At 45.2% G+C, this 27,263-nt stretch overlaps 1 protein-coding gene across 3 annotated transcripts in view; it reads left to right on the forward strand.

Annotated features, from left to right (window-relative positions):
- LOC138468363 (cullin-9-like) overlaps window positions 1–27,263 on the forward strand; it is a 1,322,368-nt gene that overhangs the window by 194,098 nt on the left and 1,101,007 nt on the right. For all 3 annotated transcript variants that reach the window (XM_069608895.1, XM_069608893.1, XM_069608894.1), the window contains one exon: window positions 24,962–25,169. In XM_069608895.1, coding sequence (XP_069464996.1) covers window positions 24,962–25,169 — 208 coding nt within the window. The remainder of the gene's footprint in view (window positions 1–24,961; window positions 25,170–27,263) is intronic.

Consider the following 27,263-nt stretch of genomic DNA (forward strand, 5'->3'; position numbering starts at 1 on the left):
CAAAGAATTCTGGGTGTAATCGCCACAGAATCCATAGAGGAAGTTAAGGATAAAGCCAGGCAACTTGTAACTCCAGCAGACATACAGAATTGGCATCTGCAGGGAAAGGACTTTGCAGTAAAGGACAACTTATTGTATTTCCAAGAACGATTATACCTACCCAGCACAGATTTACAGAAAAAAGTAATCTCTTGTTATCACGACTCTTTAATGGAAGGTCATCCCGGTATAGCCAAGACCTCAGAAAAGATCAAGCGCTACTTCTGGTGGCCGTCTTGGAAAAAAGATATCGGAGACTTTATAATGTCCTGTGGAGTATGCGCCCAAAACAAGAGTCAAAAGGAAAGACCAGCAGGCCTCTTGCGCCCTATTGACATCCCACCTCGCCCTTGGCATACGCTTTCTATGGACTTCATCACCGATCTACCTCCATGCTCCGGATACAATACGATTCTAGTAATCGTGGACTTATTCTCCAAGATGGCGCATTTCATTCCGCTCAAAGGCTTGCCAACAGCAGCAACTCTGGCCCGAGAATTTCTCGAAAACATCGTCCGACTGCACGGTTTTCCTTCGGTTCTAATTTCGGATCGAGGTAGTCAATTTATTTCTCATTTTTGGCGAAGTTGCTGTCGGTCGGCTCAAATTGATGTGAGACTATCGACCAGTCACCACCCTCAGACCGACGGACAAACCGAGAGGACCAATCAAACTCTGGAACAGTATTTACGCTGCATGCTGCAACAAACTGAAAAAACTTGGAAAGATATCCTTTGGATAGCCGAGTATGCCTACAATAACTCTGTCCATTCGGGAACTGGGAAAACCCTGTTTTTTCTTTTGTACGGCAGTCACCCTCGAACCTCGGAGTTGGATCCCCTCCAAGATCTTGAAACACCAGCAGTAGACTACCTGCATTCTACAATCACCCAAGCCTTTAAGGAAGCTGTTTCTCACCTTCAAAGGGCTAAAGAACAATACAAGAAAGGAGCAGATCAACATCGGAAGGAAGCCCCTCACTATCAAGTAGGGGATCAAGTCTGGTTATCCACCAAATATCTATCTCTAAAAGGGCCACGCACATTCAACCCAAGATACCTTGGTCCCTATTCCATCACTACCATAGTAAACCCAGTAGCGGTCAAGTTGGACTTGCCCCCGCACATGAAGATACATCCGGTCTTCCACGTCTCTCTATTAAAACCCGTGCAACCTCAAACCCGACTAACCAAATCTCCAAAACCTATCCTAGTGGATGGAGAACTCGAGTTTGAAGTCAAAAGCATTCTGGACTCCAAGATCTCCAAATCTAAACTATTCTACCTAATTGACTGGAAAGGCTACGGCCCCCAAGAGAGATCCTGGGAACCTGCTGAATATGTCCACGCTCCTCGCCTAATCAAAAGATTTCACCGAACATTTCCTGACAAGCCAAAACCCCCGGAGAAGCCCGGTTTGGGAGGGGCCTTGAGGGGGGGTACTGTCATGATCTCTGCTTCCAAAAGGTCAGGGTTTTCCCAACTCCCTTGGAAGCAGATCCATAACCCAGGTTCCGAGTGCCAACCAGTCCCAATTGGGACCTTTTGGACCCAGTCCTGGCGCCAGTGGCACCAGGCTCATAAATATGCCCAGTCCCAGCGCTGGAAGCGCCGGGCTCATAATGCTTGGGTGGACTTACCTTCAGCAGACCATGCTGCTGTCTTGCCTGCCAGTTGAGCCTCTGATCCTCTTCTGTTTGGAACTACTTTTCCTGTTGGGTGGGGCTGGAGCCACTCCCTAGATTCAGAACACTGGAACTCTTCTGGAAGGCAGGAACTCTTTTCTTACCAGGAACTCTTTTCTTACTTAGGCGTGGCTGTGGAAGGAGACACCTAAGCACTACAGGAGGCTATTTAAACCACACCCGGTGGATGAATCTTGCTTTGCGTTATTCTGCAACCTCTGCAGCAGAACGCTCATCGTGTCTTCTGCATCCGGTCCTGGGCCTAAGGAAAAAGGCTTACCATCCTGAATCCAGTCTTCAGCAACACCTATAAAGACAAGAAAGAACAGGTTAGCATTCCGGCATCTGAAAGGCAAAGGCTTACCATCCTGAATCCAGTCTTCAGCAACACCTATAAAGACAAGAAAGAACAGGTTAGCATTCCGGCATCTGAAAGGCAAAGGCTTACCTACTCTTCGTGCGCTCCGGAGGTCTTCACACTGCATTCCGGCATCTGAAAGACAAAAGTTTACCAACTCTTCGCACGCTCCGGAGGCCTTCGGCGCTGCATCCCGCATCTGAAAGACAAAACAAGGTGCGTTTAAAGACATTGGGGAACTTTAATACTCACGTGCCATTACTCCTTTCCACATCTAATCCAGTGGGTATTCCGGCACCCTGCAGCCGCTCCGAACTCGTACCTGCAAAATAAAAAGACAGTTAGAGCGCATAGTGAAGCAGGCAACAAGCGCTTACTTACGTGCTTCCAGGCGCTTCTATTCATCACACGGGCTCCATCTTCAACTCACTTCAGCCCGTCATCCGCCATCGCCGGAACCCTGCAAAACAAGAGACATCATTACTAAAGACTTTAAAGACATTTGAATGACTCGAAACTTACCGTTCGTGCAGTAAACGACGGACAGCAGTCCTCTGAAGTCAAGAGGCCTGCGCTACCTATCCAGTGAAGAAACTGGTTACAGCACCCTGCCCCGAGGCAGATGGAGAGCTCGGCATTCACTTACCTAAGACATCTTACTCTACACGTCAGGCATACAGTGCACAGAGGTCCAGCCCAAAGAGCCAACCGGGTGCTACACATCACCTTTGAAGATACGGTAGTCGCCCAGTCAAGACCGGCGCCTCTGCGAGAATCAGGTGAGCGTTACATCAGAGCAGCTCTCAATATCCCCAAAAGAGACCACATCACTCAGGCGAGACAGGCTGCCCACTGGCTCCCGCTAAAGGAGAGAATCACATTTAAGACCCTCACTTTAACACACATGTTTAAGCCTCTCTGCCCCTCCCTACCTATCCGAAACAATAATCAGAGACCCCTCCTCGCGTCCCAAGAGAACTTTCTACGACAACCAATTGCGCATCCCGCCTATCAAAAGGGCTAAAGCAGGAGGATGGGCTTTCCTCATTTAACACCCAAACGATGAAATGCCCTGCCAAAGCACTCAGAGCTGAGGCATCCCTCGCAGCTTTCCGCAAAGGCCTCTTAATCACACTTTTCAACTAACTCCCCCCCCCCCCCCCCCACCCCACGACCATCACCCCCTTAGCCTTTCGGAACTCTGGCAGGAGCCCTCTTACCATCATCCTCAGCGAGGTGTTCGCCGACAACTGCAAGCACGATCAACCCGATCCTACTCCCGACGCATCGAGCTGCCTCCCGTCTTTCTGGGGCAATCCAGGCTGAAGTCCAGCAGCCGCAGCTATCTATAGCTGGCAAGCTGACATCCACGCTCCATTCTACAATCTCATGGTAAGCTGCCAGCGCCATGCGCAGCCACGAGATATTTGCACAAAATGGCCATCACTATTATTGCTAAGCTCGCTGCCTAGCAACGAATCGCCCTGATTGCGCCGCCATCCCTGTTTAACTTCAGTCACTGCCGGAAGGCGTTAGCCGGCTTGCCACACTAAGGCGCGCTCTATAAAGTGCTTGCCTGTCTTTGGCTTGTCTACGGCCGCATCAAGGTCATGATAAAAACTCTGGAAACCGGCATCATATACATGCAACGCATCAAACTTCACCCCCCCCCTTTCTCCCCCTAGCCCAGCTGTACCCTGACCCTTGAAAGACAACCCGAGCTGCGAGATACTCAGATACTAAAATCACTGCCTGAAATATCCTATCACCCTCTTGCCAGTCGAACGTGTGCCGCTATACTGAATGTTGACCTGCTGATCAGCCCACAACCTGAACAATCGAAACAAAAATATGCATATGCATAGACTACTTATCTGCGCAGCCCTCCGCGGCGTCACCCGCCATTTTACAGTTACTATGTTATATACCACAATAGACTATGTTTACATTTAAAATGTGCAATAGCTTTGAAATTGACTTCTGTATATCACAATAGCCCCTCTTTCCTACACTGCATTCATTATCAAACTATTAGATGTAAGTGCACTGAAACAGCCCACTTGTCATCAGCTAATTTGCATTGAAATAGCCTGATTGTCGTCTGCCAAACGGGTACGGAATTAACCTTACTCGTCTAAACACGACTGTCTGAAATAGCCCTATTAGCCTCAGCTAAACCTGTTTTGCATATGTTTTCTTTATTCACATGTGTTCTGTAATAGCCTAATCATCAACTGATAAGTATACTTTAAAATAGCCTAACGCTTATTAGCCAAGCGTGTTTGAAATAGCCTTACTCTCCTCAGGTAAAGTGTTTGTGCAATAATTGTCCTTACCTGCATTGAAATAGCCTAATCAACTGATAAGCATGCTCTGAAATAGCCTAACGTTTGTTAGCTCAGACTGTTTGAAATGGCCTATTGGCTGAGTTAAATGTTATTGAAATAGCCTGTGTCATCAGTTATGCATGCCTGAAATAGCATAATTATCAACTGTACCCTAAAACGTTCACTCTCTGTATGTGTACCACGCTCCACTACCTTAGTACGCTAGGCACACTACTCATTTTAAACATCATTCTGCTGTATGCCACGAAATATCCCCTCATCTGTCCATACTCCTGCAGCCAAACTAATCACACTATGACAAACATCACCTGTCCCGTCAATCCCACTCTTTACACCATGCATACCTTCACTCACGCACCCAATTGCCACTCCAGATTCCTTAGACTCTGAACACGCACCATGCCCATGCACATCACCGCCCTCCCCACACTTAACATGCAGAAATCTTAGGTTAGGAACTCGCACCCCTGATAGACTCAACATTCATCATCACAGCCTGCATACCCCCTAATCCAGTTTTACGCTGCCACCAGACATAAAGCCAGTTCTCGACCATACTAAACCACATTATTCCACACCTAAAGTAGCCAAGCAGTCACAACCAAACAACAATAACCCTGCACCGCAATACAAATGCGCCCTGCTTAATGTTCGCTCTCTTACTGCCCATGCCCTTGAAGTGAACGACCTCATCTTAAGCCAGGACCTAGATATCTTAGCCATCACTGAATCATAGTTACATGAGGCTTCCGGCCCGACCATCACCCTTGCCCTACCCCTAGGTTACTCTATCCTCACAGGATAGATACTCTAGAATAGGTGGAGGGGTAGCTCTGATCTTCAAAGATGCTCTACACTTGAGACCCATACCTCACCAATGGGAAGGTAATGCAGACATCCTGTCGGTTAAACTGTCACCTTCACCTAACACCATAAATATTCATGTCATTTACAGGCCCCCGGGACTCCCTGCGGACTTCCAACGGTACGTCACACACCTACTCAGTGAAAATATAAAATAAAAACAAACCCTACTCCTAGGTGACCTCAATTTAGGATTCAATGACCCCAACGATAAAGCCGCTACCTCTTTCACCAAGGACCTCACAGATCCGGGTTTCTCCCAGCAAATCATGACCCCTACCCACGCCAAAGGCCGCACCCTTGACTGGGTGGCCGGTGTCAGGTCCAATCTTGAGTCTTCCTGCAGGAGTGATGCTGGCCCACCAGACCCCCCCAAGTCTGCCTGCCTAACAGTCTCTCAGCAGATAAAACTACCAAGCTGGCAAACCCAAGGGGAAAGGGGAATTGGAGAACAAAACAAAGACAGATCTTCACGGAACTGCACTGATGCCCTCTGGTACTGGATTGCTTGATTGCTCGCCTCAGTGTCTGTGAAATCTAGGAAGAACAATAACATATATATATATATATATATATATACTTTTTCTTTTACTATAACTTGCTTTCTTTTTCCTGAAATACGTGTTGCCTATGCTTTAGTGCTGATTGACTTTCTTTTCTTTTCAGATGATGTTGAGCTGAAACTTCTGTAGAACTTGAATTACTTTTTAAAATGTCAGCTGTAATGTCTTTATATATTAAAAGGATTTGTAATACCCTTAACTGAATTGCTTTTGACTAAAACTAAACTTATAGTGCTTCAAGCAGAAAAGTCTGTGCACTCTTCTTTAGAATTGCGTGCACACAATTCGAAGACTGCTGTACTGAATTGGATCTGCACATGAGTTTGATGCTTCTCTTCTGGTTACACGAACCGCGCTTCTTTCCGACGTAGAAAATAACCTACCGCGCTTTAATCCGAATCTTGCTTTGCTTACAACGAACCGCGCTTTCTACCGTCGCTCGATTTCTTGACTGAAGAACCGTGCATCCATCCGACGCTTGCTTTGTTGATAAAGAGCCGCGCACTGCTTCCGAAAAAGGAAAGACGTGTACGCGACGGCACGTAATGAACGGAAGGTTCTTTACTCTAACCTTACTATAACGGCAAAAAGCGAGACAGATCCGCTCGTGCACGGAACTACTAAATAGTTTAAAATACAAGCACAGCCCGAATTTAACTGTATTTGTAAAGGAAAAAATATATATATTTTTAAAATAAACCGCGCGAGTGTTAGATAAATTTCGCGCATGTAAAAACTGAATGAACACAAAAATATATACACGCAATATGCAGATAAATAACGGAATCAATTCTGATCATGGAAAATTCCGTTTTTTCAGTATTTCTTAAACAAGTGTCTCTCTTCAAAAAAAATAAGGAAATTGAAAACCTCACTCAATTTCATAAGTCTTGAAAAAGTGAATCACTTAGCTTGCTTCATCTGTATCTTCACTGCTCCTTGGAAAGTCTTGAATTTAATGTCTTTTCTTCTGAAAACCTTCGGAAATCTTTAAAGCTCTTCTAGAATAAGCTAACTATAAATATTTTAAAATATACTCTTAGAGCTAAGTAGACTGCGACCTGCCACAAAGACAGCTAAAAGGAAAGGCAGTTTAGAACCTTGAGCAGCATTCCAAACTACCTCATAATCTATTTACACCAATCACTGCTGCAGAAAAGACCCTCCATCTTGCTTTGGGGAAATAAGCGATTCCTGAATGTACATTAAGGAATTTTTTGTACAAGTTCTATTTCTAAATCAAACATAACCCAAACATCACACTTCTAAGTAAAACTACATCCAAAGGGTTTTGTTGCTAAATGCTGTTTTCTTAAGTGTGAGCAATTGAAATCTATGAAAATTACCTTGGAATGATAACAGTATGTCTTTTGAGGTTGTGGACCTTTGAAACTCTAGAAATGTACCATGGAATCCTGACAGCCGGCCACAACTGTGAGTCCACCATCGCCTCCAACACAGTCTACCCTTGGACTGACCATAATTGTATTCAATTCACCGTCCCCACAGCACCAAGTACTAAAACTACTACACCTGCACCTGCTACCCTAGCAAGAAGTGCAAAAAAGCTAACTGCGGATAACCTCCGACCCTATCTAGACCTCCCGTGCCTAGCACCTCCATTCTCTCAAGATCCAAACATCCTAGCCAAACCTTACGAACAACAAACGCCAGGCACAAAAAAACTGACAGGCTAACCCCTGTGACACCGCTAAAGAAAACTTCGAAATAATTGCCTAAAAGTACAAAGACGCCATCTTCTATGCCAAATCCAAAGCTACGCGGTTGTATACGAATTGTTCGAATACAACTGACCGCGGCCGAAATTACCTTTTTTGTTTGCATCCAAATTGGCAGAAAATATATGTGGGGGGATGCACCTAACGCCCCCCGCCCAATCCACCTAAATTATTTACCCCAAACCCGCCCCCACATATATATTCGTTCAATTCGGCTGCAAAACAAACGGTCCATTTGGCCGCGGTCAATTCGGCCGCGGTCAGTTTGGGTAATACTGTATAATCGCTGAATATCAGAAGCCAACTCTCAATCCAAAGAACTTCCTTAACGAACTCACAGATCCTCCTATCTGCACTGACGAGATTGTTAAAGATGAAGCATGGTGCACTAGCATACAAGCTGCTATGCTCAAAAAAATAGACCACCTACAAAATAAAATTCTAGACCACTACAATGCCCTACCCAACCAGAACCAGCCAATACAGACCTCGGCCAATCGCAAAACTACCAACTTTCCTAAATTCACATTTAAAGACCTCTCAGAAGCAGAAGTCAAAGACATCCTCAAACCATCGCAATGTAAAGGCGATGTATGCCCTCCCAAGATCATTAAGGAGTGTGCTGAGCCACTTGCTCCACTTCTGACTGCCTTCATCAACTCCTCATTCAGAACAGGCATTGTCCCCGATAGCCTCAAAGAGGCTTGGGTGGGTCCCCTTGTAAAAACAAAACATTAGACCTGTCTCAGCCTAATAACTACCGGTCCATATTTTTGAAAAAAACAGATGTTGCAGCCAATGTCGGCTTGAGTTCCTATCTAGAGCGAAGCCTTTGTGCCTCTCTGGTTCCTTTCTCAGATGGCCAAGGGTCTGCACCAGGGGTGCCTGTATTGTGGCTGCAGCAATATATGTACAATTCCGAGAAATAAAGTTGGTACCCTTTAGTGCGCTCCTTGGGAAGAATTACTCAATCACTTGGTTATGTTAATTCCAATTTGTTTATTCAGTATAGGTTCTGGATACTCCATACACTTGAAGTTTCAATAAACAAACTTTGTCTCCCAAATTGTCTCCCAACACGTGTTTCCCCATGACTTTAGCCACGGTTCCTCAGGGGAGATTCCTTGTCATGTTTCTCATAATTCTGATTCAGTATTGATTGGTATTCAATTTTCTCTCTCATCGGCTCTCTATTTGTCTTCCTTTTGTTTTTTTTCCCTTTTTTTCCCTTTTTTTCCCTTTTTTTCCCTTTTTTTCCCTTTTTTTCCCTTTTTTTCCCTTTTTTTCCCTTGTGTGTAGATTCTTGTGGATTCAAAGATGTTCCTTTCTCTCGGTACGATTGCCTCTGTGCATCCGTGGTTCATAACAACCGTCCTCTTTCTGCTCAAAATATTAGACCAGACCGCTCCCACTCAGATCCAAGTTTCCCTAGAAACCAACTGCATCCTAGGAAAAAAGACAATCTGGATTCCGCAAAGGGCACGGAACTGAAACCGCCCTGCTAGACTTAAAAAAATCAAATCACTCAAATCCTAGACAGAGGCAAGCCCGCCCTCCTCCTAGACCTCTCTGCAGCATTCGATCTTGTGGATCACAAAACCCTCACCACACACCTCACACATGCAGCACATTTTCCTGACCATGCAGCTTCATGGATCACCTCTTTCTTAGAAGGCAGAGCTATGAAAGTCTTCTCCAACATAGCTAGCGCAGCTCCCACAATCATTCACTGCGGTATCCCACAGGGATCTTGTACTGCCCCAACAGTATACAATCTCTTCACGAAGCCCCTTTTTGACAAACTGGATGCACTTGGGATTGCATACACAAACTATGCCGATGATACCCAAGTGCTCCTTCCACTAACAGACACATATCACCAAGATACCACAGCCTTACAACTAATCTACTCCATCCAATTTTGGATGGCCACAAACGGCCTATGCCTCAACGGAGATAAGACTGAGATTCTTGGTCAAAAGTCCACCCTTGCCAAGCTTGACAGTCTCTACTACAACTTCAACATTGACAATTGCATCATCCCAGTCGTAGCCTCTGTCAAGACTTTAGGGGTCCAGATTGATGCTACACTGTCCATGAACAAACAAGTCAGTGCCATTGCCTCTGCCCCCGCCTTAAGCACCAAACTCAACGCCATAAAACCTGTTTTAATAAAGGACAACTGTCTCTCAATAGCAAGAGCTACTATAGGGGCCAAGCTGGACTACTGCAATGCGCTACTTGCCGGCACCTCCATATAAAACATAAACCGACTCCAAATCACCTAAAATAATTCGCTTGGAGCAGACCTAAGCATTCCAAAAAAAAACCACATCTCACAAGCAAGATAGAACGTTCATTGGCTCCCAATCAAAGACTGCATCACTTTTAAAATTCTCACAACCACACACAAATGCATTAACCTTACAGCCCCGTCTTACCTTTCAGACACACTAGCCAGAGCTATCTCAACTAGGCCCATTAGAACACGCTACACTAACCAACTCATACCGTGCATCAACAGGGCCAAAGCAGGAGGGATTGGCTTCCCATATCTAGTCCCCAAGCTATGGAATGCGCTCCCCACAGCCCTCGGAGCAGAAACGTCTCTCACCGCCTTTCGTAAAAACCTTAAAACTGCCCTATTTAACTAACCCTCTCTTTTTCCCACCATTTCAGCCTTCAATCATCCTTCTGTTTGTTTATATGTTACTAAGCTCTGCTCACTCACTGTAACAAGCGCCACAATGCCTGTGGGCTGTTGCATGCTCTACAAATATGAATAATTAAATAAACTCTGATTGTCGTAAGTACTGCCTGTAACTAAGTATGCATTTCCGAAGCCCACTGTTTATGTAACTAAGTTTGCTTTTGTCTGTAACCAGTAATGTTTGTATGTAACAGCGCCACGATGCCGCAGGGCTGCTGTGCGCTATGTAAATGTTAATAAATTGCCCGGTGAAGCCCTGCTGCTGTGCTGAAAATCATTTTTCAATGCAACAGAGGACTTCCGGAAGGGACGGCATCTTCCCTTGTTTTAGTGGGACCAACTAACCCTGAGACGAACTCCACTGGACCATCTTCTCTGACTGGCTGTACTTCTTCATTGCTGCAAGAACCGAGTGCCAGGGGCCGAGAAATCTGTAGTCGAGTGCAAAGTCTGAAATCCAGCTAGAAACTCCAGGAGTCTCCTAAGGACCCTCCAGAAGCAGGTCGACCAGAGCGCAGGACCCAAGGAGTGAAGGAAGCCCAATCGGTATCTGCGACGGTGCCGTTTAGCAAGCAATGAAATCGTGCAGTGCTGCTGAACCGAAAAGAACCCGTAGCTGCAGACTATCTCCCAAGTACTTCCGCAGGAGCCCTCCAGACGTCCTCCCTCTTGTCCCCACGACTGAGGCTCAGGGTCTGCACCGATGTAGCAGACAGAATCCAGCTGGACCACTCTTCTTCAAACCAGAGGTACTGTTTAGACTTGGGGTACTTACCTCATTGTCATTTAGCTGTGCCTTTCTCCGTTGAGATTTGCAGTGGCTTGCTGTTGATTTAAACTCTGTTTCTCACAGGCTTAACAGCTTTTGACCCTACAACTGATTTCTCTCCAAACTCTAACTTTGTGCAATACTTTTATTTAAGAAGTGCCTCAGCTCCATAGACTGTTACAAATTGACTTTGACTGTCTTGTCTCCCTGCAGACTCTTCTAGCCCATTGACTTTGATATTGTTTGTCCCTAATAGGTGGTAACTTGCTTTAGACGGTTACTGCTGGGAAAGGCTTGTCTAGATTTCATTGGAAGATGTAAGTGCCTTTACCTATTCTGAGACCCTGTTTAACCTTGTTCCTTCCTTAAAACTTTCCTTTCCGCAACCTCAGAATCTGCAAAGTATAACTAGTGTGATATATAAATGCCATTACAGTCCTTGTGATTGAAGTCACCTCAGGCTGTAGGAATTGTGTAAGAAGCATATCCAAAGGTTATCTACTATCTTGTTCTGATGCAGAAAAGTATATTTTTATTGGTTTTACATAACAGAAAATTATCAGCAACAATGCACTCCCACATCCCCTCCCCCATTGCACCCCCCCACCCCCCTTGGTGGTGGGTCCAGTTATTTGTAACATGGGGGGGGTAGCGGATCACAAAAATGTCTAGGATTCTAATGTGGGGGCACCACTGGAGCATGTATTCACTTTGCAGCTATAATAAGACACTTCCCTACTCTATTTGGAAGGTGTTTGCGGTCTCTTGAAGCTTGTAGGTCATCCAACTCCATTGATACGAATTTCCTTACTTTCTGGAGGCAGTCAAATAACGTGGGTGTTTTTTTTTTTTTTCTTTCTTCCAGTGTTGGCTTGTCAGCCGCTATTAGCTTGATCACAACCCTCTGTTGTGGTCTTGTGTACGTCATTCGATTTGGATTCCACATACACATTAGCCAGATTTTATCTTCTAGCTTGTCTGCCCCTTGTATCATTTTCCCTGTTTGACTTTTTTACGTTGCCCCAGAAATGTTGAATGAATGGGCAGCTCCACCAAATGTGATTCCAGTCCCCTGTTGTATTGTACCCTCACCAACGTTTGTCGCTTGTGTTTGGGTACATTGCATGGAGTCTCTCCGGCGTGTAGTGCCATTGGACCATAACTTTCGGCCACATTCTCGCAACTGTAGTTTAGGGATTTTATTCCATAGGTGTAGCCATTGATTCCATGTTGTGGGCTCTCCTAATGTCTTTTCTCATTTTTTCATGTATTTTGATTGGCTTTCCTCTCCTTGATTGTTTAACAATTTTTACAGGTTGGAAACTAATTTCTCTGAGCCTGCCTCGGTTGTCATATAGATTTCGGACGGGGTCAGTTATCTGGTGGCCGCCTCTTTAATCGGTATCAATGATAGCCAGCGTTTTAACTGTGTATATTTGAATTCATCCGTGGGTTTTATTCCCACCATTTGTATTCTTTCTTGGAATGTCATGATGGCTGGATCCCTGAACATATAACACATCTTGATGCAACCTGCCTGGGCCCAGCTAAGTTGTTTTCTGATCCATCCCTGGCTGGAAGTCTAAACATTGGGCTGATGGGAATGTCGTTGGGGACCCTCTTTTCACCGCAAGCTTCGAGCCCTGCTCCCACCACTTCGATTATTGGGGTGTTCGGGTGTCTGTGCCCCTTGTGCAGCCATAGTAGATTGGAGAGGGGGGAGCCCGCTATTGCCCTGTCTTGTGATGCCCAACTGTGTTGATGAGATTGCGCACCCATTCCTTTATGAGACTCAATTGGGCAGCTTCATAAAATCTTCGGAAGTGTGGGAGTGAGAGCCCTTCTTGGTTTTGTGAGTGGTTAAGGTGGACATCGCTATTCTAGGCGTTTTGTGCTGCCATATGTAGGAAGACACCATCTTGTTCAATGCTCTGGAGAATGTTCTCAGAATTTTCACTTGGAGTGTCTGGAAGTAGTAAAGCAGTTTCTGGAGGACTATTATTTTTATGGCTGTTCTCCTTCCCCACCAGGAGATGTTGAGCGAGTTTCATCTCTCCAGATCTATTTTCAATTTCGCTAAAAGCTATGGTTAATTGGCTTTGTACACCTGACCTATTGAGGATGTTCGTCATATTCCTAGGTACGTGACTTCTTCCGTGGCTTTGTTCAGTCGAGTTAATTGGGCTAGTTTGTCCACTAACACGGGATCTATCGTAAGGTTCAGAATTTCTGACTTGTGCTTGTTGATTTTTAGGCCCGATATGGACCCAAAGAGGTTGTGTTCCTTTAGGAGTGCTGATGGCAAATGTTCAGGGTCCGACAGGGCTAGTGGCATGTCATCCGCGAAAGCCATTGTCTTATGTACCTCTCCTCCCATTGTTATGCCTTTCACTTGCTGTGCCTCTCGTATTCTAATCAGTAGAGGTTCTAGAAAGATAGCATAAAGGAGGGGTGAGAGAGGGCATCCCTAATTTGTGCCTCTTGTCAGGGATTTCTGGCTCGACAGGGTGCCGTTTAGCAAAATTCGCATCGTGGGCGTATAATTAGCCTTGATCATCTGCATGTGTCTTCCCGAAGCCCATGGGTTCCATTGTGTGGAACAGCTGCGTCTATTCTACTCTATGGAACGCTTATTCTGCATCCAACGCTACGAGAATAGCATGGATACGGGTATGTCCTACTTATTCATTCAGATCATTCACCCTACGTGTGTTGTCCGCAGTTTGTCTCCTGGGAATAAAGCCTGATTGGTCTGGGTTTATCATTTCCGGGAGTAGTCGGGTGAGTCTGACCGCCAGAATTTTTGTATAGATCTTGGCATCTAGGTTGATTGGCGTTATTGGGTGGTATGAGCCCTGGAGGGTGGGGTCCTTTCCCATTTTGGGGAAGATGACTAATTTAGCTTCATTCATTGTATTTGTTTCTCTGGTTCCTGAAGCTGTTAAACAGAGTTGTCAGCTTTGGGGCTAGCACCTCATGATACTTTTTTTTATAAAAGGCTGCTGGGTATCCGTCTGGCCCGAAGCTTTATTTCTATGGAGATTTTCGATTGCTTGTATGACCTCCTCCACTTGTATGTCTGTCCAGTGCTAGTTTGTCTGCTTCTGATATCTGGGGTAGAGTGAGCTTCTCGAGGTCGGCCTTCTGCTTGTCTGTTCTTGGTGCTTCTGTTTTGTAACAGGTCTGATAGTAGGCCCTCATTATTTCCTCCATTTCTTCATTGTTTGTTTTTAGCTGACCATGTACTTTTTAGTTTCAGTATGGCTGTTTTATGCCCCTTTTAGCGAAGTTGTCTAGTCAATATTTTATCTGCCTTGTAGGCTTTGATGTAGTACCTATGCTTCATTCTTAACCGTGCTGCCTCTGCTTTCTTGTTGTGCAGCATCCCCAACTGGGGTTCTTTTCTAATTCTTTTTGTGCATCCTTTAGTTTCCCCTCTTAATTCTTCCTCCCATTTGCTAAGTTGTTTTTCTCTTCTTGACTTAAAGGCTTTCAATTCGCCCCTTAGTACTGCCTTGAAGGCGTTCCATACCACCCCGGGGGTGTTGCTCCTGTATCGTTCTCCGCGAAGTAGAGTTTGATCTTCCCCTTTAGTTTCCACTAGCAGGTTGTCTTTGAGAATATCCATTGGGAATCTCCAGGCCTCCCTCAGTCCTATGGATGTTGAGAGACACTATAATCTGGGCTGGATTAGAAAGGGAAATTTTGTCCGATTTCTATGTCACCCATTTTTCCCACTAAGCCAGTGGATGCCCAAATGTAGTCGATTCTGGATTGGGAGTTATGGATATGTGAGAAGTGGGTAAATCCCTGGGTTTCCCCTTTACTTGCACGCCAGATGTCATGGAGTGCTAATGTTTCAAATGCCTTCCTCAATGCCTTGGAGGGAACAGACATACCCGTTATATTCTATTTTGGGATCCCATGCTAGGTTAAGATCACCTCCCCCTCCCCCATCCCCCCAGTATGATTTCCCCTATGGCAAAATCCTCTAGTGTTGTGAGAGTCCCTCTCAGGAAGCCGTCTTGTCCCATATTGGGTGCATATATGGAGGCTAGTGTAAGCTGCATTCCTTCTAGCTTTATATTCAAGAAGAGATACCGTCCCTCTTTGTCCGCCATTATACTTTATGTGCATTTAGCCTATCTTGTATGGCTATTGGGATTCCAGCCCTCTTGTCCTCTGCGTTTGCCTGATATGTCAGTGAGGCCCCCTGAATTTTGACATGAGTTTTGTGGTTCTTTTTTGTATGGGTTTCTTGATGCATGATTGTCTGCTCTTAACTTCCAGGCCTGTTGGTCTAATTTTTTCTTTTTGATTGGGGTGTCCATCCCCCCTGACTTTGGGCTCAAGCTATCCATGATTCTCTGGTTCAGTTCCCGTGCTCCACTGAAACCTCCCCCGTGTGATGCTACTTATTGGCCCAGTGTTTCCCCAACACCCTTTCCTCCCTTTCTCCCCTCACCCCCATCCCTGCCCAACTTCCCTTTTCCCCTGAGCGGAGGGGACTAGGTTTCTATGCGCGGACAGACAATTTGTCCCTCGCTCCTGGGCCCCATGCACCCTCAGGTACAGTTTGTGGGGTCCTAAACCCCAGTTGGGGTTCCATTTAATGTCCTTTCTTCTCCCCAGGGCCTTGCATTACCTAATTCTGGGTGTGTACCTGCCCCCATGCCATCGCTCGGTACCATCCATACTTCGATTGCTTACTTGTTTTAAAACTGGGGTTTAATGTTATTTATCTTTCCCTCCCTCCTTTGTTTTTCCTCGCCACTATTTTCCATCCTTCTGGCTTTCTGTGGCCTTTTATTCTCCCCTGTGCTCGATCTTGGCTATCCCCTTCATCCTGTTGCAGTCCCATGATTTGTTCTCCTCCTTCGCATGATGTAATCCTATGTTGTTTCCCTTCCCAGGTGAAGAGGAGACCAAACGGAAAGGTCCATTTATATTTTACTTGGTTGACTGTCAGATGTTGTACTACCAGGCTGTCATGCCTCACTCACCGGATGCGTATGGTAGCAGGAATCCATATGCTTATAGAACGGCAGCAAAACCGTTCTATAACAGGTGGAGTCTATTTGCCAAACTCCCCGCTAAACAACATTGCATCCCTGCACCTAAAATCACATGATCATTCTGGGGCACATCAGTCACATGCTTTTGGCACATATTTAGGTCCTTTTTTCTAAACGTTCCACGCTTCTGATTGTTGCAACTTTGCATCCCTGCGTGCGGTCCGATTATTCTCGGACCGCGTCCTTCAATCCTACCAAGGCTACTCTGAGTAATTTGCTTCTTCATTTGGGTTCCGGATCTTCCCCGGTTATCATTCTGAACTTGGAGAATCGAGCCTGTTGCTGTATTCCACGGAGGCTTTCCACAGCCGTCTGCGGTACCTCGTGGAGGCGTTCCCAAGCCAACTGCTTTACCTCGCAGAGTCTTCCAAGCTGTCCGCTGTTCCTCGCTGAGACTTTCTAAGCCGACTGCTGTACTTTGCAGAGATGTGCCGCCTTACTTTCTCCATCCGAATCTGTCCATGCTAGTGACGGATGGGCCCTGCCTTGCAAACATAAGGTACACAATCTTTACGCTGCGGTGTGTTTCCAAACGCAGTGAACCTTCCATGACACTTCATGAGTTACGGGAGTGTCTACAGTTATTGTTAAGTTTGTTTGATGAACACTGTTACTGAGCCTATCAGTACTGCGTCCCAGACGGGATTAGAGTTCCATATTAATCAAGGTTGAATAACGTACTGCACACCAGTGAAACCTCAATTACACCCTGCTGGAGATACCAGGATTATATTTATGCTTTGTGCACAGAACTAACGAACGCTATCCAGAGTGCACCAACCCGACACTAGCTCTGCCCTCGTTCCCTTAGGGATTAGTTCCCTACTAACTTCCCTCTTCCTTGTCGTGTTTGTGTTGGATTCATCTGGAGCATCACAGTTCACCTCGTCAATCAAGTCTACAAGGTTAGTGTGGAAATGGTGGGATTAAGGGAGGTTGGTTGAAGGTTCTAGTACTTATTGTTTTCTTGTACACAGATTGGAGACAGTGCATAGTTATTCATCCTTTCAATTGATTCCTCGCTCTGGCTGTGTTATTTGATCAGACAGTGGGTGTAATCAATAGAAAGGATTCTTCCTTGAGGATACTTCAGTGAAGGTTAAGAAGAAAGAAATTGGATTCATATTGTATCCTTTATGCTTTTTTGGTATATAATTGCTCTAGTGAATCAAGGGCGGCATGTCACAGGCCCATTTTCCTTCTCTTCAGGAGCATGGATTGAGCAAAATCCTGATATAGTTGCACTTCATGACCGTTTATCCGTAGCGGGCCAGCGTTCCTTGCTTTTCGGAGAATCTGCTCTTTTTGAGTATATGACGATATGGCTGCCAGCACATCCCTAGGTCTTGCACCTGGTTCGGCTTGTCCTTTTGGCACCACAGAGTGAAATTGGTCTATCTTGATCGGTGTTTCCGTGCTGTCGGCAATGACTTCCGCAAAGAGTTGAAGAACTGTTTCTTGCAGCTGCTCGTCTATGACTGTTTCCGACAAGTTTATTGATTCTGTTATTTGACCATCTCGATCTATTTACTAAGTCCTCGCATTGACGTTCGATATTGTTAGAGAGGCGAGCCAGCTGTTCCAATACTTCATCAGATTTCTGGGTGTTGTCCTCTGTTTGTTGTACCACTTTTTCTAGTGTCAGTCCGGTCTTCCAGTTTTGCTATATCTGTCCTACCTCCTGTAGGGATTGCTTTATGTCTACTTTGTGTCTTAAATTGTTCCTGGAAGGAGAGCAGGAATTGGCTCTGGAATTCCTTGAAGCAGTTTTGCATGTCCATTCTGGTCATGGCATTGTCCCCCATTTTCTGCCGGTCTTGAAATGGGGCTTCCTGTGACGATTCTCCCCTTCTTGTCATGGTCGTGCCGTCCCCTCCCCAAAGTTGTTTCAGGTTCCTGGTTTTTCCCTTGGGGGGAGAATGAGCTAGGATTGTGGAACTGTCTCTGCTCCCGCCTCAGGGGACGTTTCCTACCCTCTGTCACTACTGGTGTGCTGGAGGTTTAGTCTCTTCTCTCTCTCTCCCCTCTGGGTGTCGGTGCTGTAGTTGTGCGGGTGTCTTCTCCTCCCCTTCTCGTGTTGGCTAGGTTTGCTGCGTCTTATTGGCTGGGTTCCCGTCCCCTGAATTGCTTGGTTGGGGGAGGGTGCCCTTGTTGGTCTTGGTCCGTTGGGTCCTATCCCTGGATCTAAGTAGACTGTGTCCTGGGCACCCTCTAAATTGGCCTCTTCCTCCTTTCTGTTTACACCAGAGGCTAGCTGCCTTTGTCCTATTACTCTGCTGGCTGCCGGAATTGTGTGACTGTGTGATGTGTCACGTTGCTGCTAGCCCGTTTGGGGGCTTGCTTATCGTGCCCGTCGTCGTCTTACGTGATACTCCTCATGCACCCTGGGCCCAGCCTTGGGTACAGCGCTTAAATGCTAGTTTGTCACCATTCAGTGCTTCCCAGTGGGTCCTGCTCCCGACTAGACCTTCTTGCTTCCCCCTCGTTGGGCTCTGTTATTTATAGTGGCCATGGGCCTCTGCAGATGGGTTTTGCTGTATTCACTATAGCGTCCTCTGCCCCTGAGGTGTGTTTGGGGGCGTGGGCGCGTTTCTTTGATGTGTTTTTTATGTTTACTTCCTAAATATGGAGCGCCTCTACTGGCCTACGGAGATTAATCTGGCTTTCTGCGTAGGCCGGGTAGTACCGTTCCTTGTTGCGATCGCGTTGCTCCGAGGTGGAGGGCCACTTTCGCTCTGATGCAGCGCCTGTACTTACAATTTAACTGATGCTTGCCGGTACCGCCATGGGAGGCTTATTTGTGGTAAAATCGTGTGCACTGTGACTTTGTTTAAATTTGCTCTCCACGCGTATGCCCTGCTTATTGGTGCCTGCGGCGCTGCTGCGTGGTGGTTTCGCCTGCCGGAGACCACATACTTTTTATGTCATTCCCACTATTCCCCCCACCCCCCGGGGATCCTTTGTCGGGGATTCACCATTTTGCTACTCTTAAAGTCCCTTGGAGGGAGACACTTGCTGGTGCCTCGTCCCGTTTCCCCACAGTGTTTTCTTCTTACTGCAGTCTCGTATGTGTGCCGTTGGGGAGCTGTGGCCCGGCCCGTTCCTCTGGTTGTCGGTCCTCCTGCCCAGCTGCTGCCCGCCCAGCTTGCTTTCTGCTTGGATTGTTTTCTCCGCTCTGATCCGCTGCCGGGCCAGCTCTTCCTACGGGCAGAGTACTGGGGACTTAGGAGGCACTCCACGCTTGTCACCTTTTCTCTTCTCTGCCTTGCTTGGGTCTGATGGGGTCTCTGGAGGTTATGGTCCTTGTGGAGGGTTGTTTTCCTCAACTCACACGTGTGGCGGCTTCCTGAGTCTCCGATATACCGCAAGTCTGCTTCTGCTCCTCAGTTTCACTCCCTTTCTGCAGAGAGGGTGTTGCAAAGGTCTTCCCCTTCTAGTTGTGTTCCAAGCTGCTTCTTATTAGTTTCTGTTGGGATGTTCCATTCCTGAAATTCTCATTTGTATGTCTTATTGGCGTGGCCCGGCGGGGTTAGATACCTACACACGTCGTCCTCTGCTGGCAGCCATTTTGGAATGCTGAAAACTAATTTTAAAGTACTTTTACATTGTTACATGAATTGCCTTTTTAAAGATGGCTTATTTAAAAATAGATGTTAAACAACTATAACTGAAACTTTGAGTGTAGTTACTTGTATTTACGGATTTCATTTGTACAGCTAACATTTACCCTTCTTGAGATAGGCCTGGCTGCTCAGTCACACTATCAACTTGTGTAGTACAGATCTATACCAAAAGGTGGGTTACCTAAAAGCAAGCAGATAAGTGTTGTGTATTCTCAGTGTAACTGCACCAATTCTTAACTAACAAAGGGATCAAAGATTTCTGTGAGAAGGATACTTGTTAGGTCAATGCAGTCACTAACATCGGTATGACAAGGGACAAGTTGCTCACAAATTTAAAAGCTACAAAGGAGAGAATAGCATAATAAAAGAGCGGTTTGAGTGTCTTGGAGGTCAACAACAAATTAGATGTTTCAGATGCGGGAGCACACAGCACCTGGCGTATTCAAGAGCATGCACCACTGTTTATGTAGAGTGACATTTGTGTGGCGTTAGATGACATCTTGCCAGATGTTGAATGTTCCGACAAGTCTGGACAATTTCTGGAGTGTTGAGTGATTCAGAACAGGAAGGTTTTGGTGATGTGAGAGTGATACAAGTTGTGAATGCTGTGTCAGGAAAGAGGTTAAAGAAATCTAAGGAACTTGCCACAGTCAATGGGGTTGAAATATTATCAATATACAGTGGAGTAGGCTATAATATCACTGGTAAGGAAACTTGGATAGCAAAGTTCAAGCGATGCATACTGAAGGAAGCCAAGATAAAGTCAAATGCTTAGAAAATCCAATACACATTATTGGAGAATTAGATGTTTTCAAATTTTAAGAGAAGTGTTCAAGAGGAAACGTGTATGTGACGAATGTAGGAGGTGATTTGCTTTCATGGGGCAGCGAGGCAGCCTTGGGAATGAAATTAAATCCCAATGCTGATCGACCTGTTTACACAGCGCTGGTGAATTGTTCTGGAGTGTGAGAAAGCGAGAGTGGGGTGAAATGAAATGCCTTTGTAACCAGTTTAAATGAAGGAACTGTTTCCAAGGTGTAGCAAGCAACATGGGTGCCTCAGATTTATGTTGATAAAGTAGGATGTTTAAAGGAGTTTATGCATAAGATCCGGCTTAGGAAGGGAGCAAGGCCAGTTGTGGCGAAGGTGAGGACGGTGCCTCTTGCTCTCAGAAAAGTAGAGCTGGAACTTGAAAGAATGACAAAGGATGGTTTGATAGAGCTTGTGCAGGCCTGGAATTGGTCAACCCCATTGTGGTGGCGAGAAAAGCAAACAGATCAGTGAGCTTCTGTATTGACTTGTGTAATCGTAATAGGAATGTGATATCGGCGAAATTTCTGTTGCTAATTTCTGATTTTTCCGACGTTGTTTTCTCTTTTGGATCTTAAATCAGCATACCATCAGATACCTTTGCACCCCAACTCACAATACTTGACAGCATTTATAACGGACGTAGGGATGTTTAGATATGTAAAAATGTCCTTTGGTTTGTGTCTGCAGCTAGCATTTTTCCAAGAGTTATGCAAATCATCCTAGGTGATCTTCAAGGTCTCAAATGCTATCTAGACGATATTTTAGTTTGGGGAGGGAACGCAGAAGAACATAAGAGACTTCCAGTGGTACTAGAGGTTAGGTGATTCAGGGCCAACGTTGACACTTCAAAAGTGTCATTTCAGACCAAATGAATTTGAATATCTGGGGCATGATTTGTCGAGTGAAGGAGTTACACCAAAAGTCCCTACCGTCAAGGCTATTGTGGAGAAGCCTTAGCCCAGGAACAAGATGCAGGTGGCATATTTTCTGGGGGTGTTAGAATATTAAGCAAAGTTCATGAAGGGGTTGGAGAATTGTACTCCTGCTCTCAGAAAGCTCACGAGGAAAGGGGTGACATTTGTGGGGGATTCATATTGTGCTCAACAGTTTCAAGCCATTAAAGAATATCAGATGGGTGCTCCAGTGCTGAGTGGTTTTAGGAACTGATTTGAAGGCTGTTTACACTGATGCCAGTGATTTGGGCTTAGCAGGAGTTTTGATGCTGGTAGATGAAGGGAGGGAGAGGACTATAGCGTTCTCGTTCAGGACACTAAAGGATGCCGAAAGGCGTTATTCTGTCATTGAGCAAGAAGCTCTGGCCGTGCTATCGGCCTGAATGCAATTCAAAGTGTACTTGTTCTGGAGGTCATTTGTTGTTGGGACTGATCATAAACACTTAGTCAACAGTTTTTAACAGAGGCGGTTTGTATGGAATGTCTAGACGGATTGTCAAGTGGGTAACTAAAGTTCAAGGACTGGCTTTCATGGTGGAACACACAGAAGGGAAAAGGAATGTGGTAGCCGATGGGTTGTCATGCAATGCTGTCTAGGATAAAGAAGGTATTGATGAGGTTGAAGAATTTGACACAGATGTTTTGGATATTTTCTCTGTAGTGGAATGTTTGGATCCGATCCTTTGGTCAGAGGAATGCAACCGTGATGAGTTGTATCAGTTGGTGAAGCAGTTCACAGACGTGAGATAGCATAATAGAGAAGTGTCCTGGGGTTTGTGCTTTCAAGAGAGTTAAGAAGGAACTGAGTGTTCGTGACGGATTGGTATGTAGAGGGTAGCGGTTATTGGTTCCCGAAGGGATGAGAGAGATTATGAATAGTCTGGGTCTCAAATCCCATATGAGAATATTGAGGACCAAGTCTGTTAGAAGGGCAGATTTTTGGTGACCTCGGATGGACAGAAATGGTGAACAATCAGTGGATTAGTGTAGTATGTGCAAAGAAAGTAACAAGGTTTTGTAGCCAGCAGTGGCTCCCATGATGATACCAGAGGTGGGTACAGTCCCCTGGGACACTGTGGCTGTTGACTTGTTCGGGCCACTCAAGCTAGAGGGTGCTATGTAATTGTAGCAATAGATGTCATGTCCAAGTGGCCGGAAGTCTGGAGTATTGAAGGAGATAACATTAAGACATGCAATTGAATTTTTGGAAGGTGTGTTTCTAAGGGAAGGATTTCCTACTTATGTTCTGAGTGACAATGGTCCTCAGTTTGTGTCAGTTGAATTTGAGGATTGTCTAAGATCCTTAGGGATTCGGCACAAAAAAAAGTCCATCATTCTCAGACCAACGGGTGTGTAGAGAGGTTCAACAGGATGATCCTGGAAGGTGTGAGAATGAGGGTGGCTAATGGTGGGATTGGAAGAGTGACTTGTTGCGGATAGTATTTCAGTACAGAGTGACTCCCCATGGTGTTACTGGTGTACCGCCTTTTGAACTTTTTAGAGGGAGTAAGCCTTATACCTTTCTCGATCCATGGTGACTTGGTAAATCCGAGTTAGTGAGTTTGGCTGGAAAGATGGTTAGACATCGGATTCTGAGAAATTGAGCGGTTGCAAAATGCAGGTATGACTGGGTACGGAGGTGCATTTGCATGTGGGGACAAAGTGAGACGACTTTTGACATGGAAGGGGAAGAAGTATGGTGAGAAGTTTTCAGTGGTCAAAACTGTGGAGAAAGATCTTGGTAATGCTGTGAGAATGATTGAGTGTGAGGTGTGGAGCAAGGAGAGAGTTGCAAAGTATAGCTGAGTTGCTAAAGGTGTTGAGTCTCTGTTTGACGATTAGTTAAGAGGGGATGTGTGTTTTGAGTTTACTGGGGTTTCAGAGTTAGTTATGTATTTCATGTTTTCTCCTGTATGTATATTCTGTACATAGTTAGGTCATGATGGAAAGTTTCTCTTGTAAGGTTCTTTGTGGAATTGTTTGGTTGGTTTACATTCTTTCATTTGATAGACTCTGGTGAGTCTAGCCACAGCCTGTAATGTATGTTCTTGAATAAATGCTCATTTCTACATATCGGTGTCCGGATTCATTAGCACTGATTAATCTTTACTACAATGTCCAGTCAACTTTGTCTAATATTAGAGCTCTCAGAAGGAACTCTTTCCTTGAAGAAGTACCCAAAATGTGTATATCTGGTCCCTATAAGATTAGCCTAATTGTGAAGTTCATATGGCACTTATGTATTTAATTGCATTGAAGCTCTGTCATTATTATTGCACCCCATTACAAGTGGGCAATGTTCCGTGGGGAACTCTGCAAGACCAGCATCTCTCTTTCTAAATTAAACCAATCCTAAACATCCTGACCAGCGTCCATTAGGCAGGAAAAACCATCTTCTGTTGAATCGAACTTTATCACTGATTTATGGTGGATTCAATAGAAAGGTGTGAATGGAATGTTTTCTCGTTATTAATCCTCTTCTTTTTTTGAATGTCAGGTTCTTCCATCTACCAAAGCTTGTTCAACGCCTTGATGACTACTCTGGCATGTGTGCACTTTAAATGATAAACAATATATTGCTTCTCAGAAAAGTCACCTGGATTCTGATGACCTGTCAAAATATCACCCAAATACCAGCCTTCCGTTTCTGGGGCAAGGGATTAAAAACAGTGTTATAGCCATATAAAAAAATGATTAAAAAAATGGGAGCTCTCCCTGCACTTGGGTCCTGAAGGGCTACCCAATTCATCCTAAACAATTTATGTTGAGCAGATGAGTTGGGTCTAAAGATATTTTACTTGTGGCATGATTAGGATGGTGATGTGTAAGCAGTGCTTCAGATAAGATTTGGAAGTCAGAGTATTTTACTCCCTAATTTTTAAAGTTGGGGTAAAATGATTTTTTGGGAAGAAAAAATGTAAATCCAATTCTCAATGGGAGTATTTTATAAACAAGTCAAAATATGTTTTAACTGGAAACGGAAATGTTATTGTAATATTTATTTCTTTGCATCTAGTTAGTCATGTACATTAAAAGATATATATGTTTACTTCTTCTGATCAGGCAGTAATAGTAGTTTCTTCTTGTGGTACTACATGCACCACTGGTCTAAACACATCCATTGAGCTGTGTGGGTGAAAGCAGCGGCACAAGTTTCTGTCTGTTTCCGAATTTTGGTGGGATTATTTTTACTCAGGAGGATTTGCCTATTTTTAGGGAGTAAAAGTTCCCAATACACTCCTTATTTGTAGGGCTGTGTGTGAGTGAGCAGCATGAGGGGAGAGTTGTACACATAAGGCATCATGTATTGGGAGGGGCACGTTGGTTTCTGATTGGCTTTTGTGACAGGTTTTCTAAAGCGATGATCAAAGTACTTGAACCTGATTGTACTTCCCCACACTAATCACCAAACCATGTTCACAGGGATAAGCTTGTGAAGATGCTAGTGGAGCTTTTGACCAACCAGGTGAAGGAGAAGATGGTGGTTGTGATGGTTCTACAGTTGCTCTATGGCCTGATGTCGAAGCACGATTGGAGGGTGCTCTTTGCCACAGAGGGCGGTGTGAGAGCTGTGCTTGCCGTCATGCAGGAGCACTCTGCCTCAGTCCTTGTTCAGCAGGCATCCCTGGCGGTAAGTCCACATTTAGTAATTCCTCACACCCGCCCATTAATGTAGAGAAAATCCAGGAGGATAAAAGGACAGGAGTTGGGTGCTTTATGGCTTTTTTGACATTGTCATCCATTCAGCTCCTGGCGGCTCTGGCACTGCAGCTGTTTGAAGCTTATATTGTCTCTACCTTTATGGATTGTTTTATGAATGCACTGATACTGTTCTGGTTGGCTTGAAATATTGGTTTGTTGTGAGACCCATTTTTCAGCTCTCGGATTTCAGGACTCCTCTACTGGGGATAAGGATGTCTACCCGGGGAAAAGACTCCTACAACCCTGTCACAGACCTCCTACCCTCATGGGCACCCTTTCCTCCCACTTTTGATAGTGGAACCGTGTTTTGTTGTAAAGCTATGATTGTGACAAATGTAGATCATAATTGGATGTAGGAGAACATAAGACATATGCTAAACCAGCCTAGTACTGCCACAAGGTGGCTCACTGGAGGCATGAAGAGTGCCAAAGAGACTTTCCAAGTTGTTGGTGACTTTACACGAGGGCGGAGCCAACAATATAACATAGAAAGCAAGAACGGACTAGAGGGCTCTCATTGCAGAATCCAGCAGCACACAAGTCCTTCCCGGGAGAAACAAAACTGGAGGATCGGAGACACAGAGAAGCTGTTCCTCCCGGCAAAGGCCACAAAGAACAGGATGCTGCTACAACGTCCCAAGAGCCGGCTGAGAGCCTACTTGCCAGAAGGAAGAAGCAATCGAGGTGGTTGTGCGACCCCAGAAAGGTGGACCATGGGGGGGGTCTGGAAACCACCAGCTGAAGTCTGCCAAAGAGCTGTGCAGGAGTTGGAAATAGCAAAGGAAGGAACCTTTTGACCCTGGGTAGAATCAAAGCTGTTTCCCAACAGAGAACAAGGTAACTGGAATGACGGGAAGAACTGGGAGACGAAGGGGGCAGAGACGTCTGCGAAGCCAAACCAAGAAGCCAGGCCGCTTCAGGATTTCTCTCCCTCGTATCAGTGGTCAGCCAAACATCAATGACCAAGCAGATAGCATTGGGAGTCATCGCCCTCATTGCAGTGATCTACCCAATACTGCTGCCCAAGTAGAGTGGAACGGGAGCCTTCTCCCTCATCCACGTGGTAAATGGAAACCAAATAAGGCTATGAGTTTTTCTATTTCCAGGAAAGAGTTGGAGACTAATCCTAGTTTTCTGCAAGAGTGCTTTAAGACCACCATGGAGAACTTTTATAGCAGGCCCAGGAGAAGGGAGTCATTCCTCTAGTCCTTTGTAGTATAAAATAGGAGTTACTTCTTCTATAAGATGGAGGCAAGAAACCAGGAGAAGGGAGTCCTTCTCCTGGTGAAGGAAACGCGAGCATCACTTTAGTTAAAGACATAAGTTTACTGTGTTAGGGTAATATTAGTGGTTTTCTGATGGACATTCTGACAACTCACCAAAGTTTTCCTAGGTTGAGTCAGGGCAAACTCCTTAGAAGTAGGGAGAGAGATTTCTTTATTGATTTTAGTAAAAGTGTGTAGTCCACAAGATGACCCCTCCTTGTCGGTCTCCTTCTTCTACACCCTCACAGTATGTTTGTGTGAATACATTTCTGCAGCTTGTGGATCGGCTTAGAATCGCATGCTTTTGCCAAGGCCGACATCTAGTGGTTGGTCTGGAGTATTACATTACTTTTTTTCGACCTCAAAGAGCCCTACTGTTTACAGTACCCAGGATCCTTCACGCATGGACGTCATAAGATTTTTCTCCACCTCTGGGTTGGTCACTACATATGGAGTTTGTGATAGTTATATCGTAGCACTTAATATAGAGTACATTTCATAAATATTGTCTACTTCGACCCCGAATACCATTAGTCGAAGACTCTGCACCTGGAAAAATATCTCCGGTGATCGGCATCTCGCAATTGGTGGATCGATGGCCAATGACTACTACTCCAGGCGTTGAACGCATTACAATAGGCAGAGTGGGGGAAAGATATTACACATTATATTTCCCCCTTATTTAAACTAATCTCCCTCTCCTCCATCTTCAACGATGGAGAAAACTTATTTTAATTTGAGCTCCTCACATAACTTCA

The sequence above is a fragment of the Ambystoma mexicanum genome, chromosome 4q (assembly GCF_040938575.1).
Source record: "Ambystoma mexicanum isolate Mex_15411 chromosome 4q, UKY_AmexF1_1, whole genome shotgun sequence".
NCBI classification, from domain to species: domain Eukaryota; kingdom Metazoa; phylum Chordata; class Amphibia; order Caudata; family Ambystomatidae; genus Ambystoma; species Ambystoma mexicanum.